We start from the raw sequence: 18,097 nt of genomic DNA on the forward strand, positions 1-18,097 counted from the left end.
AGTAAGTGGCCCACCAACCCATTTTAAAGTCAAGTCTTTCTTACCACACACACACACAGCTGTTGTGGGTCAGCCAGGGCTCAGGGATAGCAAGGACTCCTCAGGAGGAGAGGATCCTTGTGTAGCCAGCCTTGAGTTAACATGAGAAGCTGACCAGCAAGAAAATGAGCTGCAGGTTTGTCAGGATTCACAGCTGGCCCAGAGCCACCAACACCCTCCAGCCCTGATGTAGCAGGTGAACCTCAGTTGGCCATTCCCAGCTAATCAGTATCACCACACCCTTAGAGCGCCACAGCAGGAGGCTGAGAACAGAGCTACAGACAAGGTGGCAAAGTGCACGCCTCCTGGCCCGAGGCCAGCTGCTTGCTGATAACAAAGATGAGTAGTTTCAGGATTGCTTCTGAGCAGCTGGCGACAAGCATAACCTTTAGGCATGGGGCTATAAAAACCAGCCAAGAGAGGCTGCTAGGCATGGACGCAACAGGTATGATAGATGCTAAGCCACTGCCTCTGGACGCCTGAGTTTGGACTGGATGACTCTGCCTTCCCTGACTTCTGGACCCCTGACCTTGGACTGAATGACCCTGCCTTGCCTGACTTCTGGCACCTGATACCCAGAGCCTGCAAGCCAATACAAGAGCCCACACAGTTTTGGAAACTTAAAAAGAATTAGGAAAATTTGCTTGAAACGCCTCCTCCCACATTTGAGGAAGAGTCCCCTCCCCCATCTCTTGGCCATCTAATGCAAAATAAATACACCACAAATCTGGAGGCATTCCAGGGGAAAGGGGCATGAGGAAATGGTAGCAAGCATTCTGGAGGTGCTGGTTCAAATCTAAATTCAGATCTCTCAACAGTGCAATCCAGAGAATGGCTGAGGTGCCCACAAAGCCACTGAGGGTTCAAGGTAAGTCCCAGTTTCAAATCCTGCCACTGTACCGATTCACTAACAAGTTCGGAGTCAGCTCTGACCAGCTGCAAAACTGAAGGGCAAAGTACTGCTTCAATCTATGCATGTCCCAATTCTAGGATTGATTTTAAAAGTTCTCCTAGCAAAAGCTGAGAAGGGATGAAAGAGAAGGCATATGGAAATTCTGGGAGAACAAAGGAACGGAACGGGGGAAACCCGCTCCTCCACACCACCAGGCTTGTGGGCTCGCCTTGGCAAATGCGGGAATGGAGGGAACCACAATTTCTGGTCAGTGATGATCAGCCCTTCCAAAAGTTGTCCTGGGCCAACCAACTGCATCCTCCCTCCAGGTGCTGCTCACTAGGGTTTCCAGGTCTGGGTTGGAAAATACCTGGAGACTTTGGGGGTGGATACAGGAGAAGGCGGGGTTTGGGGAGGGGCCTCAACATGGTCCAATGCTGTAGAGTCCACCCTTCAAAGCAGCTGTTTTCTCCAGGGGAGCTGATCTCTGTCAGCTGGAGATCAGTTGGAAAAGCAGGAGGTCTCCAGGCCCCACCTGGAAGCTGGCAACCCTAAAGTCAAACCACAGGGGCTTGCTAGAGTTGCCACCTCTGGATTGTAAAATTCCTGGAGATTTGGGGGGGGGAGCCCAGGCAGGGCGGGGTTTGGGGAGGGGCCTCAGTGTGGTCCAATGCCGTAGAGTCCACCCTTCAAAGCAGCCATTTTCTCCAGGGGAGCTGATCTCTGTCAGCTGGAGATCCCCAGACCCCACCTGGAGGCTGGCAACCCTAGTGCTCACACGTGCACAGAACCCCAACTGCACAACATTCAGATTAACGGAAGCGTATCAGTTCCACTTCAGATCTAAGGCCAGAGGCAGGGGTCATTTCCTACAGGAGCACGCAGGAGCGGAGCTCCGGCAGTAAAGAGCCCAGGGGGCGGGCACATGCAATAAGCCCCACCCCCTGCTCCCAGCAGCTCTCGGTCAGAGCAAGAAGCAGCCAGGTAAGCTGCAGAGCTCCTGCTATCCCCCTGGTCCAAAACAGTCCAGTGGCACCTTTAAGACCAAGTTTCATTCAGGTACAAGCTCTCCGTCCCCTGTGAGGGCAGATCTGCACGTCCCCCCCCAAATAGCTAGCAATCCAAAACAGTCCAGTGGAGCCTGAGCGGTGGGTGTTGCCTTCTGACACACTCCCGGCGAGGTCAGGGGGTGTGGCATATGCAAATTAGTTATGCTAATGAGTTATGCTGAGCTCCTGCACCTCTTTTTCTACGAAATGACCCCTGGCCAGAGGTAATTCAAAGGAGGAGAATTTGGGGAGACTGTGATCTGCAGGGGGCAAAAATTCCTGGCCATGGTGCTGAGAGCTGAGGGATGAAACAGACCTGTCTTTTTAAAGTGGGAGAGTGAGGATCAGCAAGAGAGAAGATTCATTTCTTATTCCAAGAGAAGGAGGAGGAGGAGGAGAGACTGGATTTATACCCCACCCTTCACTACCCGAAGGAGTCTCAGAGCGGCTTACAAACTCCTTTCCCTTCCCCTCCCCACAACAGACACCTGGTGAGGTGGGTGAGGCTGAGAGAGCTCTCCCAGGAACTGTCCTTGAGAGAGCAGCTCTGACAGAACTTGTGACTGACCCAAGGTCACACCAGCAGCTGCAAGTGGAGGAGTGGGGAATCAAACCCGGTTCTCCCAGATTAGACTCCACGCACTTAACCACTACACCAAACTGGCCAAAAGTGAGGAGCTCTAACCACAGGAAAAGGTGCAAGGAAGCAAAGTACCCAGGAGTCTGGAGTGCTGGGACTGCAGTTTGACCCTGAAGAGCAGCTGAAAGAGAGCCCGATGCAGATCCAGGACACAGCTCTGGGAAAGAGGGAGTTAACACTCCCCGTTCCATATTTCCCCCCATTAAAGCCCCCCACCATTGCTTTAAGGGAATAAAAGACAGGTGGAACTAGGTTGCCTCTGGACTCCCCAAAGGCAGAGCCCATTTTAGATCTGAAGTCAAGAATTGAGGAGAAGCAGAGACTCCCTCTTTTCCAGCAAGGGACAGGTCTGTATTTTGTAGTCTCACGATTGCAACTCAGAATTCCCCGGTTTGTTTTTGCTTTTTTTCTTGCACAAATTGAACTGCTGAGTCTTTGTTTCCTTGCGCTGAATTCCCCCCGGTTCAATTCATAACCCTGTTTTTGCATCAGTGGCTTTAGAAACGACACACGTTAAAGATCTACCATCGGCGTAAGAGGAGAACCAAGCCAAGAGTGGGGGCAACAGAAACAGCCAAAACAAAGCAGCTCGCAACAAATGACAAGACACGAGAGAAGGGCGTCTCCAGGCCTCCTGTTCCAGCCCGTGGCCCTGATCCGTGCCAACCTCCTCCCTGCGGGGCGCTGGCTTTAAGTCTACATTCAACATTTATCGAACGTCCAGGACCATGTGGAATTTGCCCTTTGGTATTGGGGAGGGGGAGCCTGGCCCACTCTTGGCAGATCTCGGAAGCTCAGCAGGGTCAGTATTTGGATGGGAGACCACCAAGGAAGCCCAGGGTGGCTATGCAGAGGCAGGCCATGGCTAACCCACCTCTGAATGTCCTTTGCTTTGGCCTGGATGGCCCAGGCTAGCTCAGTCTCATCAGATCTCAGAAGCTTAGCAGGGTCAGCCATGGTCAGTTCTTGGGATGGGAGACCACCAAGGAAGCCCAGGGTGGCTATGCAGAGGCAGGCCATGGCTAACCCACCTCTGAATGTCTTTTGCCCTGACCTGGATAGCCTAGGCTAGTCCGATCTTGGCAGATCTCAGAAGCGAAGCAGGGTCAGGCCTGGTCACCACTTGGATGGGAGACCACCAAGAAAGTCCAGGGCTGTTACACAGAGGCAGGTGATGGCAAAGCACCTCTGCATGTCTTTTGTCCAGGCTTCTCTGATCTTGGAAGATCTGGGAAGCTAAGCAGGGTCGGCCCTGGTTAGTACTTGGGTGGGAGACCACTGAGAAAGCCCAGGGTTGCTACGCAGGGGCAGGCGATGGCAAAGCACCTCTGCATGTCTTTTGTCCATCTGGATAGGCCAGGCTGTTCTGATCCCATCAGATTTGGGAAGCTAAGCAGGGTCAGCCCTGGTTAGTACTTGGATGGGAGACCGCCAAGAAAGCCCAGGGTGGCTATGCAGAGGCAGGCGACGGCAAACCACCTCTGAACGTCTCTTGCCTTAAACATCCTACAGGGTCGCCATGTCAGCTGTGACTTTACAGCAAAAAATAAAAATAGAACAAAAATGCAGGGGGTGAGCTGAAGTTGGCTCTCTGAGGCAAGGATGATTTACAAAAGGAACAAGGAGATACTCCCCTCCCCCCAACACACACACACCGGAGTGTGCCCGGTTTGTCTCTAAATCAATCAGCGGCAGCTCCGCCACTGGAGTGTTTGGGAGGATTTATGTCAGTCGCTGTGGTAAATAACGGGCCCTTTATTGCCTTCCCTGGAGAAGGCAGCTTCTCCGGTAAGGAAAATTCAAGGCAAACAAATTATGCTCTGCGAAGGGGCCAGCCGTGACTCGAACTGCGAAAGACAAGAAAAGGGTTTGCCGAGGAGAGGGGCCTGAGGCAAAAGGAGGGCGGGAATCTCTTCTTCAAGTGTGGGGGGATTCCAGCACCATTCATTCACTTCAGCGGTCAGGATAATTAAAAATGAGGCCTGGTGGGCGAAGGGAACCTCTATGGTCAGAGACGGTTGTGCCTGTGAATCACCGTTGTGGGCAGGCCGAAGTGAGACAAAAGAGGAAGCAGGGCCTGACTGAAGTAGAGGGGTGGGTGGCAATGGTCCCTCTAAGCTGTGGAGTCTTGTGAGCAAAAATCCTACTTGGTGAGCTCCTGGCATTAAAGCTGTGAGCAAGCGATTTGGCTGCCACATACCTAAGTTTGCTCTGAAGCCATCTCTCCTGAGCTAAGACAAAAATGTGTAAGCCAGAGGCTAATAAATTGTGAGCTAGCTCACACTAACTCAGCTTACAGGGAACACTGGCTGGGCGGTGAACCACTTTTGGCTGCAGAGTATCAACGCTGGAAGGGACCTCCAGGGTCATCTAGTCCAACCCCCTGCACAATGCAGGAAATTAACATCTACCTCCTCCCCACACCTTCAGTGACCGCTGTTCCATGCCCAGAAGATGGCAAAAAACCCTCCAGGAAACCTGGACAAACTGGCCTGGAGGGAAATGGCTTCCTGACCCCAAAGTGGCATTTCCCTGGGTGTGTCAGAAAGGGCCACAAGAACTAAGCTCTGAGGCAGCCCTTCCTGCCCTCCTTCTCAGGATCTGCTCACGTTCACACAATCCACAGTGCTGCCAGATGGCCATCTAGCCTCTGTTTGAAAACCTCCAAAGAGAAGAGCCCACCACCTCCCGAGGAAGCCTGTTCCACTGAGGAACCACTCTGTCCGGAAGTTCTTCCTAATGTTGAGCCGAAAACGCTTCTGAATTAATTTCAACCTGTTGGTTCTGGTCCGACCTTCTGGGGCAACGAAAAACAACTCCGCACCCTCCTCTGTATGACAGCCCTTCAAGGACTTGAAGACCGTTCCCATATAACCTCTCAGTCGCCTCCTCTCCAGGCTAAACACACCCAGCTCCTTCAACCTTTCCTCATAGGACTTAGTCTCCAGACCCCCCACCCTCTTCGCTGCCCTCCTCTGGACACGTTCCAGCCTGTCTATGTCCTTCTTAAATTGTGGTGCCCAAAACTGAACACAAGACTCCAGGTGAGGTCTAACCAGAGCAGAGTAAAGCGGTACCATCACTTTGCGTGATTTGGACACTCTACTTCTGTTGATGCAGCCCAACACCAACCGCAAAAGGGCTCCGAAGTCCTCCACTCGACCCATCAGCTTCCCATCTCCCTCTTCCAAGTTTCCTGGAGGTAACAAACAGACTTGCCTCTCTCTGCCCTCCTCCTGCCTGCTTGCCAGATCTCCCCTGGAGTTTCAACACACCCCCCCCGAGATTTTGCGGCCTCCTGCTTTTTGCTCTGCTTCCATCAAGGTTGCAAAAAGGGGCCCAGCCAGGGCCGGCTAGCTCACTAGGCGAACTAGGCGTTCACCTAGAGTGCGCCGGCCCTTAGGGGTGCCAAACTGCACCCGCCGCCCCCGCCAAAAGCCCCCCCGCCATTGCATTTCCACGGTCGGGTGACCCCCGCTGCCACTGCCGCCCGTCACCTCTTTGGCCAGCTAACTTCTCATGAGGAGGAGGAGCAGCAGCACAGGGGGGTGGGGGCGCCAGAAGGGATCCTCGCCTAGGGGGCAAAATACGCTGGGGCCGGCCCTGGGCCCAGCAGTGCCTCCGCCAGAGCTCAGGACTGAGCCGCACTGTAGACTGGAGAACCCGCCCCTTCTTTCTATTCTGGAGCCAGCGGCACTACGGGAAGTCTCAGCCATGGGTCCAGATGTGGCAGCAGCCCCTATGACGAGACGCAGCCGTTGTGGAGCTATTTGCAGCCTCAGCCATCTGGAGAGAGCTCACAGCCCGGAGACCGACCCTGCTCGGCAAACCACCCTGGATGCAAAGATTTCTCCCGGCGCTGCCTTCCACGTCCCCAAGCAGACCGCTGCGATCATGAGGGCTAGGAACTTGGGAAACAAAATAGCAGCGGGTGCCAGTGCAGAAATGCAGCATGCACAGAGCTCGGCATAAGGCAATTGCTTCTATTTGTCGCATTGCTGTATCTAATCATAAACTGCCCCCTCCCCATAGATGATGAAAACTTCAAAACCAGGTCGCCCACAAAGCTGGGATTTCTACCTTCTTGGGAGCTACCCAGGTATGCAGAAAAATATGACTTTGCAAATGACCCTAAAGGAATGCCCCCCTACTGGAAGGAGTTCAAATGGGTGGGGGGAGTCAGGTTGTTTAAGTCCATGAAAGCTTTAAAAGAATGGAGGAGAAGATGAGGGTTCCCCCCCCCAAACTGTACCTCCTTGTGAGCCTCTCTCTCTCTTTCTCACACACACACAAAATGACCTCATACTGAAACAGACCGTTGGTCCATCAAAGTTGGTACTGTCTACTCAGATGGGCAGTGGCTCTCCAAGGTCTCTAGGCCTTTCACATAACTTCCTTCCTGGTCCTTTCAACTGGACATGCCGGGGATTGAACCTGGGCCCTTCTGCACGCCCAGCAGACGCTCTACCACTGAGCCACACATAAACAAACACGAAGGTGCTTTATACTCCGTCAGACACTCCTTGCGCATGCACACGCACACACCAGTTTGAATACATCTCTCACAGGTGTTCCCACTTGCCATGGGTGCAATAGACTGAGCAGACACCTTGACGTGACAGAGAATTTGCATGACCGCGCCAGCGCACTAGACATGCACGGATTTCAGGTGCGGCTGATCCTTCATTCATTGTGCTCTGCCTTTGCCAACGTTGGCCAATTTCATAGCAAGGCTTTACATTCCACTGCCGGGACCAAATGTGGATGGCGTGCAAGTGCTTTAGCTCCCAATCGACTGAAATGTTCTGACTCCACCCGTACAGAGCTAACAGCCTTTTCTTTTATGTCATTTGCTGCTGCCTCTGAACGTTACCGTTTTAATGATTGTAATGTAATGCAATTTTGTTGTGATGAGCCTTGGACTCTGTTTGTTGTGATCCGCCCGGAGCCTGTTTGGGGAAGGTGGAATGATGATGATGATGATGATGATGATGATGATGATGATGATGGGGGGGGCGTGTGTTGCAGCCCTCCTGGGACTGCCTTAACCATGCCATGCTGGCTCAGTTATCACAGGATGTGTGGCGACAGCAGTCCCACAAGAGCTGTCATGCACGCCCACCCCTCCACTCATTTGCCCACAACCTGCCCATGGTCACAGAACTAGCCCCCCATGGATTCTCAGCTCATACCACCCATGGGAGGATCTGAGTACCAGTTCTGGATAGGGCTCTTTTTGTAGCAGGAACTCCTTTGCATATCAGGCGACACCCCCCCTAATGCAGCCAATCCTCCAAGAGCTTACAGAGCTCTTCTTACAGGGGCTACTGTAAGCTCTTGGAGGATTGGCTACATTTAGGGGTGTGTCGCCTAGTATGCAAAGGAGTTCCTGCTACAAAAAGAGCCCTGCGCGGCCATGAGTAAAGTTTAAAAGGCAGCCCCACCCAAGCAACCCCCTCCCCACCTTTCTCCTGCTAAAGGAACAGCTGCGGCACAGATCAGTGCAGACACTGAATTATATCCCAGTCTTACGAATATGATGGGATCGGTGAGGCTTCAAATGTACTTGCTAATGGAGCTGGTTTTCAATTTCATTTGAAGCTTAATACAAACCATCTGTTCTGAACAGGCGGTTCCAAGGGGCGGGCGGGAGGGCCCAGCGCATTTGGTGGGAGGGGGAGAAACCGGTACGTAGACCTTGGTAGAAACTGGCGCCCCTACTGCATCCCTGAGCCTCGAGAAATCAGAACAGGAAATGGCCGATGACTTCCTGTGACAGAGGAAGAATTTCCTGTTGAGATTCAACGACCTTTTTATCAGGAGGACTAGCAACCTCATCTGAACGTCAAAAGAGCACACATGCCATGACTCAATGCCCCAGACCCTGGGCTACGAAACGACTCAAAACGGCAGCCTCTGCCCCCACAAGCAGAGAACACAGTTCTGAAAAACACACCCACCCTTTCAGGACACAGAATATGGGGATAACCCCCCCATTCCATTAGCCCCCTGTACTTCTTTCTGCTATCATGGTATCCTGCCTCCCACGGGGGCAAATCTCACCCCCTCCCGTCACTCTATACAGGTGCTCAACATCCATCACAATAAAACAGAACACAGGTGAGAAGCAGCTGGAAACGAAAGTGCACCTGGAAACCATGGGGGTAGGGTGGGGGGGTGCACGAAGAGAAACAAACAGGAATTCATTTTCTTCTGGCCTTACAAAAAAGTCCTCTTAAAAAACTAGATGCAGAAATTACGGGTGCCAATTGAGGTACAAAACCGCTGGTTGCCCAGAGCTGGAAAGAAGAAAACCACAGGCTCTCTTGTCCCTGCGGGGGTCGGGGAGCAAAAGGTTGAAGTATCCTTCAGGGAAACCCCCCCCCCCAGGTGTCATTTAACCTCAAAAAACAGCCTTCTTTCTCTCTCTTTCTCTATGTGTGTGTGGATCATAGCTGTGGCACTCAGGAAAGGGAAGTCCGACCTTCCCCAAAAGGCCCACGTCCCTGAAGAAAGTAACCCCCCAACTGCTGGTTTTAACTCCCACAGGGTAAAAATGCCGGATATCTGTATTGTGCCTCCTCCGCAACTAGGTCTAAAAGCATGCTTTGACCTGGATGGCTTGGGCCAGCCTGACCTTGTCAGATCTCAGGAGCTAAGCTGGTCAGTCCCGGTTCGCATCCGGACAGGAGAGACCGCCAAGGAAGTCCAGGGTTGCCGCGCAGAGGCAGGCCATGGCAGACCACCTCTGCTCCTCTCTTGCCCGGAACACCGAACAAGAGGTTCTCTTAAATCAGCTGCAACTTGACAGCCCTCTCCAGTCTCCACCTCCAACAGGACTTAAAGCAGCTTTCGGTGTGTGTGTGTGTGGTGGTGGGGGGACAGCTTTGATCGGGAAAACATGACAGAGGGAAGCGTTACCCCCCCCTCCTCTGGCACTCCGGTCTCATTCCGCACCTCCTTCTGCTGCAGCTGCTTTCTGAAGCTAAATTAGGCATCACGGGCAGGATCCAACCACAGAACTCTGCAATGACACGCGGTTTGACCCAAATTCTCCTCCACCTCTCAGTCTTCCTCACTCCTGCCCCTAGAAAAAAAGTCAGGGGTGGCAAGGAGCAAGGGCCGTTGTGCTGCCCCCCCCCCCACGGAGATTCCAGTGTCCTGGAGAGAGGAAATAGGGAGGGGATCCAAGTGGGAGGGCCAAGCCAAAAGAAGAAGAGATTGGATTTAGACCCCGTCCTCCACTCGGAGTCTCAGAGCGGCTTACAAACTCCTTTCCCCCCCCCTCCCCACAACAGGCACCCTGTGAGGTAGGTGGGGCTGAGAGAGCTCAGAGAGAAACTGCTCTTGAGAGAACAGCTCTGAGAGAGCTTGTAACTGACCCAAGGTTACACCAGCAGCTGCATGTGGAGGAGTGGGGAATCAAACCCGGTTCTCCCAGATTAGAGTCCGTGCTCCGAACCACTACACCAAACTGGTTGTTTTGAGAGAGCTCTTTCAAGAACAGCTCCTGAGAGAACAGCTCTGAAAGGACTTGTAATGGACCCAAGGTCACACCAGCAGCTGCGTGTGGAGGAGTGGGGAATCAAACCCGGTTCTCCCAGATTAGAGTCCGTGCTCCGAACCACTACACCAAACTGGTTGTTTTGAGAGAGCTCTTTCAAGAACAGCTCCTGAGAGAACAGCTCTGAAAGGACTTGTAATGGACCCAAGGTCACACCAGCAGCTGCGTGTGGAGGAGTGGGGAATCAAACCCGGTTCTCCCAGATCAGAGTCGGCACTTCTAACCACTACACCAAACTGGCTCTCAGGGAAAGGGGACTGAGGCGACAAGCCTTTCAAATCACATGGCATTTTCTGTGTACTCAGCCCTGCCCACATGTAGATAGGGCCAACCGTGTGTACCAACGGGGACCTAGGAAATTGTGAGTGGGAAGAAAGGTCAAGTCTCCGGGTTCTTCCTGGTGCATTTCCACCTTCTAACATTCCTTCTCTCAGGATTCCTGCCGTACTCCAGTTTCAAAAAAAGGGGGAAGGAAGAGGAAATAGAAAGAGGTTGTGGGGCTTTGTGGGGTGGGTGGGGTTAGAACTATAGGAAGGTCCCATTGGGGAGGGGGATCTTGAATCCGCTTCTCAGCAACCCCAGGCAGACGCAGAGCCCTGCCACCACGGCCACAAGCACTCCAGCCAGGGCCTTGAGGAAGGAAGTCCGGGTGCGCGTGAAGGCCGCGGGTCCCAAGATGCTCAGCAGAGCTGTGCTCACAGTCAGGGTGTACACGATGGAGACGCCCGTGTTGAGGGCCACAATCTTGCCGAACTTGGCAAAAGGGGCGATGATGCAAAAGAAGAGGGGGACAGTGGCGATGACTGTGGTGACGGCGCTGGAGACGATGGCCACCCCCACGTGGCGGACCGCCTCTATGGTGCGCCACTGGCGGCTGGAGCTGGGGTCCTGCGGATCGCCGGTGGTGGAGGGGGGGAGAAAAGAAAACAGGAGTTATGGGCAAATGGTGGCAGGCAGGCAGGCAGGCAGGCAGAGAAGTGGACGGCGTCGCATACCAAAATAAGCTGAGAAAAACAGTCAACAACACGGCTGGCAGGTGGAAGGCAAAACATCATTAGGAGAGACATTTTAAGCTCGTCTCTCTTTGATGAGTCACTTAGCTACGCATCTCTTTATATACATAAATATAAAATGTGCATTTCTCCCCAGCCTGCAAGAGCTGGAGTTTACCTGATCACAGCCTTGTTTTGCTGTCATCCCCCCCACCCCCCAGTTACTGATCTATTTATAAAACCACTACAGACTTTGGGACCCATTTCCGAAATGCCAGATCAGCAGTCTCAGCAGCAAGGAAGCGGATTCTCCTCGTTTGAACAAAGCAGGTAAAGATCTTTCCCCCACAGGCATTTCATACTTGTTGGAAAAAGGTTTTCTCCTGTCTTTCAGTACGTGCCCCAGGGCAGCTTATGAACAGGATTGCAAATGCTACAATACATGGGCTAGAAGGTGCTGCTTTGATGAACACTGATGGCTGGTGGCTACTAGGGAACTGAACTCAGGGGGAGCAGTTTGGTGGGGCTGGATTGCAGCCAGCAAAGGAGACCGAAGCTGGAAGTTTGTTTTGGCTGAGTTCAGGGGGCAGCTGTTATGTATTGGGATTGAATCATCCCTGATTGAATCACCCCAGAGACTGGCTGAGCTTGGAGCACAAGAACAATAGCCGACCAGGATTCTGAAAGTAACCAGTCTAGTAGTAATGTTATGTAAACAGCCTATCACTGGGAGTGGGGTGTGTTTGGGTGTGGCAATTGCATGCTCTTTAACAGAACTGAGGCTCTGGAGTCTTGTCTTGTGCTTGTTGAAACCACTAATAAAGTGGAACTGATCGCTAGGCTTGTGGTCTGTTCACCCGTGGAACCTACTGTTTAACAGAAACCCTGAAAGATCTTCTGGCCACCTGCTGCCTGCTAAATCGCCTGTATCCTGCACTGACCCAGTATAATGTTTTTCCCCCAAATATTTGGAGAAGTGGGGGATGCAACATGTTATGGTCAGGAGAATCCAGTGGCAACAAGCCCTCCCTGCACTGGACCACTTCATGTTGCAGGGACAGGGGTCAGGGGGATTGTATGCTTCCCCTCCCCCATGACAGAAAACCTCCCTGCCCATAGAAAACCAGCATATCAGGATCAAATGGAAGCGTTCAGTCTCCCTCGCATCAGAATCAATGCTCCCTCTAAGCTGTGGGGCCTTGTGAGCAACAATTCTACTTTGTGAACCACTAGCATTACAGTTGTGAGTGAGCAGTTTGGCTACAACATAAATTAGCTTGCTCTGGAGACATCCTTCCTGAGCGAAGGCAAAAATGTGTGAGCCGGAGGCTAAAAAACTGTGAGTTGGCTCATACTAACTCAGCTTAGAGGGAACACTGACTGGAATTCCATTCCGGGAGAGCAACTTGAGGAAGATTTCCAAGGGAGGGGTGCGGTGCTGCTCGTTAGGGTGTGGGGTGCAGGCGAAACAAAGACGACAGGAGACAAGCTTGCAGGAACTGTCTGAATGAATGAAGGAAGGAACGAACCAACTCCCTCCTCTCACGCAGCAGCCGTATTTATTGAAAAATCCCCCCTCTTTTCCCTCCCACCTTTTTATACATTACAGCATCGTAGTCATGAGACATGAACTAAGGAATGTGTGTGTGTTCACGCAGCTGTCTGTTATCTGCCTTTCTCAAGGCTACTAACTGCGTAGTGAGCAGTAAACAGATTCCATCTCGGCCTCTCATGACGTATAAGTATTTCAGCTCCCAACCTCCAGCCAGGAGAATAGTGATTTATTCTGCACTGCTGTCCTACATGTCATCCCTTTTTTATTGTTTTAATGTGAAATCCTTGTTGCCAAGGTAGCTTCACATGATGAATTTAGCATATCAGCAGACGTGTCCTCCATGCAGGAACAATGTTACCACTTTCGGGCCTGCCTCACAAGAGCCGACAACATTGCTCCTACATTGCATCCGCCTTGTGCAAGTAGCTAGGTTCCCAATTTTTCCAGGAGAACAGCCAGGAGAACAGTGCCCTCGTGCGGGTTTGCCACGCAGTCAGCACTGCCCTCCTACAGAGGGGGACGACATTGGGGTTCTCCCACTGTGTCTGAACTCACTCTGCTACTGGGACACACCCTGCAAGGCCAAGAAGCCCCTGGCTTACCTCCGCCAGGTGAAGGGGCAGGTTCTCCCCTGCCAGAAGGTATCCTTCCACCAGGTGCACGCAGTAGTCGACTGAGGAGCCAACGAGAATGGAGAGAGAGATGGCTTCCACCGCCCCCATCTCCCAGCCGGACCAGTACATTATGGTCACCACGAGGCACACGACTCCTGCAGGAGGGAGAGAACGGGGTCAGCTTTCCCCTAAGACACACCCCCCTCCAGGCAAAGATGTAGATCCAGGTCTACATAGAAACGACACCCCCGTGTTTGGATTTTCGTCCCGTAAGTCCTGATGTGCAAGACGCTCTGTCATCATTCTGTGCTGTGTTGGGCCTGTCCAGGGGTCATTTCGTAGAAAAAGAGGGGCAGGAGCTCATTAGCATAACTCATTCGCATAGGCCACACCCCCGGACATCACCTGAAGTGTGTCAGAAGGCACCACCCACCGCTCAGGCTCCACTGGACTGTTTTGGATTGCTAGCTATTGGAGGGGGGGAACGTGCAGATCTGTCCTCGCAGAGGAGGGAGCGCTTGTACCTGAATAAAACTTGGTCTTAAAGGTGCCACTGGATTGTTTTGGACTGGGGGCCCGGGGGGGAGGCTCTGCAACTTACCTGGCTTCTTCTTGCTCTGACTGAGGGCTGCTGGGAGCAGGGGGCGGGGCTTGTTGCATGTGCCCGCCCCCTGGGCTCTTTACTGCCGGAGCTCCGCTCCTGTGCGCTCCTGCAGGAAATGACCCTTGGGCCTGTCATTTCCCTGCTATCAGAACTTAAAGCAGCCTAGGAGGGGATACTTTATTCGGGAGATGGTAAGGAGGCAGAGAGTCAACCCCCACTTCCAGCACCATGGCCTTGATCCTCAGCAGCCCCCTTTCCCACCAAATATTATTAAAGGTCAAACCACACATTATGTTTTTTAACAAGTTGGACTCACTTTCCCACAGCAGAACAAAGTTTGAGTCCAGCGGCAACTTTACGACCAACAGAGTTTTATTCAAGGTATAAGCTTTCGTGTGCAAGCACACGTCATCAGATACAGTGAAATGGAAACTACCAGTCCATACATATAGGCAGAGGGCGAGCAGCAAGTTAGCATACATCATATTGAAGATGTTTAACAGATTCAAGGACCAAACAGGAATAACAAGCTTAGTTTATATGGTTACCATTTGTTTGGGTTCAATTCCCGGGGGGGGGGGACATAGACCCTGTTGTTATGCTCCATCTGTCTCCTCTCAAGCTTAACCACAACACCAAACTGGCTTCTACAGACCCACGGGGGAGGGAAGAGGTCAAGGTGCAAGTGGCCAACCCTCCAGGGAAAACCCAAAGCTGCCCTTGGTCCCTGTGGTAACCAGGCACTGGGTGGCAGCAGACCTTGAGGCCAGGCCTCAGAACTGAGTCTGTCCCTCCTGGCAGGAAGACCCCAAAAGGACAGCGGTGGCAGTGGTACCCCAGTGGAAGGAAGTGGAAAATCTCCCTCCAGGAGTTGGCAACCCAGTGGAGGGAGTGGGCAGAAGAGGGTCTGTAGGAGAAAAGCAGGCCTGTCCCATCACAGCCTCCATGGGTGACCCGCCCATACAAGTGACACAGTGCGCAAGTTGGTAAAACCAGGGCTATTTTTGGGCAGGAACGCACAGGAACGGAGTTCCGGCTGGCTCCCAAGTTGGCCACGCCCAGCAGGAGCTCATTAGCATAATAGGCCACACCCAACAGCAGACACTCATTAGGATTGGGTACATTAGGGGTGTGTGGCCTAACATAAAAAGGAGTTCCTGCTACAAAAAAAGGCCCTGGGTTTTGACAACAGACAAGGTAAACAGAATAACAAGCAAAAGGTGGGTGTGGCTGGATAACCACACTTCTGGTAACATGGGTGTGCGGCCTAATGTGCTAATGAGCTGTGCTGTCAGGGGTGTGGCCTAATATGCTAATGAGTTTCTGCTGCTGGGTGTGGCCTATTATGCTAATGAGTTCCTGCTGGGCTTTTTCTACAAAAAGAGCCCTGGGTAAAACCGTGGCCAGATTCATATGGGCAGAGCTCCATCTTCCATACCTAAAATGGTGAGTAAAACCGGAAGCAGGAGAAGGACGTGAGTGGTGAAGACGGCAACCGCAGCCACGCAGATCACCAGGGAGAGGATGAGGCCGTACAAGGCACTTTGCACACCTGGCGGGGAGAAGGTGAGAAAGAAGAGAAGGGAGAGAACAGAGAGGAAGAGATTGGATTTATACCCCACCCTTCACTACCCAAAAGGAGTCTCACACTGGCTTACAATCTCCTTTCCCTTCCCCTCCCCACAACAGACACCCTGCGAGGTAGGTGGGGCTGAGAAAGCTCTCTCTCGAGCAGCTCTGAGAGGACTTGTGACTGACCCAAGGTCACACCAGCAGCTGCGTGCGGAGGAGTGGGGGAAGCAAACCCGGTTCTCCCAGATTAGAGTCTGCTTCTCCTAACCACTACACCAAACCAGCTCTCAGAGTGAGATGCATTTCTCCCCATCTGCAACCACTCATCAAGTAGCGTACTTATTACTGTGTAGGGTAGACCAGCCCAATCTTATCAGATCTTGGCACCAGTGTTCCCTCTAAGCTGAGTTAGTGTGGGCTAGCTCACAGTTTTTTTGCCTGTGGCTCACACAATTTTGTCTTAGCTCAGGAAGGAGGGCTCCAGAGCAAACTAATTTATGCACAGGGCCGGCTCGCTCACTAGGCAAACTAGGCGTTCGCCTAGAGCGCCCCGGCCCTTAGGGGCACCAAACTGCACCCACCCCCCACTAAAAGTGCTCCTGCTGGCTCTGACGGGGGGCGCACGGGGGGTATGGGGGGTGCCAGAAGGGATCGTCACCTAGGGTGCAAAATATGCTGGGGCCGGCCCTGTTTATGCAGTAGCCATATCACTCACTCACAACTTTAATGCCACTAGCTCACAAAGTAGAATTTTTGCTCACAAGACTCCACAGCTTAGAGAGAACATTGCTTGGCACCTAAGCAGGGTCAGCTCTGGTGAAAACTTGGATGGGAGACCACCAAGGAAGTCCCAGGTTGCTATGCAGAGAGGCGGGCAACGGCAAAACCGCCTCTGAATGTTTCTTGCCTTGGAGACCCTGTTTCCACAAGCTAGCTCTGGCTCGATGGCACGTTCCACCTCCGCCAGGGCAGACCATTGCTTATTCGTCTACCCAACAGCAAGAAAGCATTTCGATACCATCTGATCAGAAATCCAGGGAGGCAGGGAGTTGGTCAGAGCCTCCTCCCTGCACGTGTGGGAAAGGGGTCCTTAAGACAGGGTCCCAAGGAGAATTTTTAACCCACACCCATCAAATGTTTACCCCGTGCTTCCTCCAAGGGGTAAATATGGACAAACACGACCCAATCAGAAAATAAGTATAAAGACAACCGTCGTGAGAGTCTGACCCACAAATCAAGCAGTCACCATGACTTGCAAAGAAAAAGCTTCCTATGTATTATAATCTAAAGCACTAAAAGGTAAAGGTAAAGGTTCCCTTGCTCGAAAGCCAGTCGAATCCGACTCTGGGGTTGCGGTGCTCATCTCCGTTTCCAAGCCGAAGAGCCAGCGCTGTCCGAAGACGTTTCCGTGGTCATGTGGCCGGCATGACTAAACACCAAGGCGCACGGAATGCTGTTACCTTCCCACCAAAGTGGTCCCTATTTATCTACTTGCAATTTCTTGCTTTCGAACTGCTAGGCTGGCAGGAGCTGGAACTAGAGACGGGAGCTCACTCCGTCTTGCAGCACACCCGGGTCTCGAACTGCTGAACTACCGACCTTCCACAGCCTGCAGTTCAGCGTCTTAACCCCTTGAGCCAAAAGCACTACAACATCATTAATAAATCATACGAAAATCCTTGTGCATAGGGACATAATCAACGTCATCTCTGGATGATATAACAACGTTTCAATAATGGACCTTCCTCAGGAGATTCTGTAGGTAAGACTGTACCAGGATAGGAACCCAGGTCTCCTTAGTCGTACTTTAACACTTCAGCCACTGCACTGCACCGACTGATTAGGTACTGGCCATGAATGAGCGGATCAGGAGGCCATTCCATGCTTTGCAGGCATAAAGTCCTGTGCTGAAGCCTAGAACATCTCATAGAATCATAGAGTTGGAAGGGACCTCCAGGGTCATCTAGTCCAACCCCCTAGTCTCAGCTAGGAGGTCTGGGAAAGACCCTTTTCTGCTGGACCACTGAACTTCCTTTCTGGCCGAGGCGGACCAACTGGCGGCAGAACTCCCGCATCCAAGCTGCTGTGTCGCCACCAGCAAAAAGTCTATCGCTCAGGGCTTAGGGGTTCCTTTACCCCCACAGTTACAACAAGGGTGGTGCTTGACCGGTGGGGAGGGTGGGGACGGTCAGGGAGACAGAAGGCCACCTGCCTATGATCTCCATGAAGATCTGCTTCCAGTGCTCGCAGGTCTGAAAGCCCCGACGCAAGGCCGAGCCTTCGGGAAAGAGGCGCAGCTGGTCCTGCAGGAAAGATTCCCACTTGAGATAGTCCGAGTAGGTCTGGAAGGAAGATTTCCCCTTGTAGGTGGTCTGGAAGTGAAAGAGGGAGAGGGCTAGGAAAGGAACCCGGACGTGTGATGGACTTTGGAGATCCACACACACAGACACACACCACTCTTGGCTCTTTTTCTCTGTTTCTGCCCAGCCAATGCCCTACGGAGTTAGGTATATGCTGCCTGACATGATTGGACTGAAACACGCAGGGGTGTGTGAGATTCGGGGTGGGGGGGAATG

General features: G+C 52.5%; 1 protein-coding gene across 1 annotated transcript in view; it reads right to left on the reverse strand.

Annotated features, from left to right (window-relative positions):
- Positions 1-10,709: 10,709 nt before the first annotated feature.
- The window catches only part of DISP3 (dispatched RND transporter family member 3), a 50,932-nt gene continuing 43,544 nt past the window's right edge, over positions 10,710-18,097 (reverse strand). The window contains 4 exon segments of the mRNA XM_015409461.1: positions 10,710-11,072; positions 13,334-13,500; positions 15,388-15,501; positions 17,734-17,893. Coding sequence (XP_015264947.1) covers positions 10,710-11,072; positions 13,334-13,500; positions 15,388-15,501; positions 17,734-17,893 — 804 coding nt within the window.

Source organism: Gekko japonicus, unplaced genomic scaffold, assembly GCF_001447785.1.
Source record: "Gekko japonicus isolate JY-2015 unplaced genomic scaffold, Gekko_japonicus_V1.1 scaffold916, whole genome shotgun sequence".
In the NCBI taxonomy this organism is placed as follows: domain Eukaryota; kingdom Metazoa; phylum Chordata; class Lepidosauria; order Squamata; family Gekkonidae; genus Gekko; species Gekko japonicus.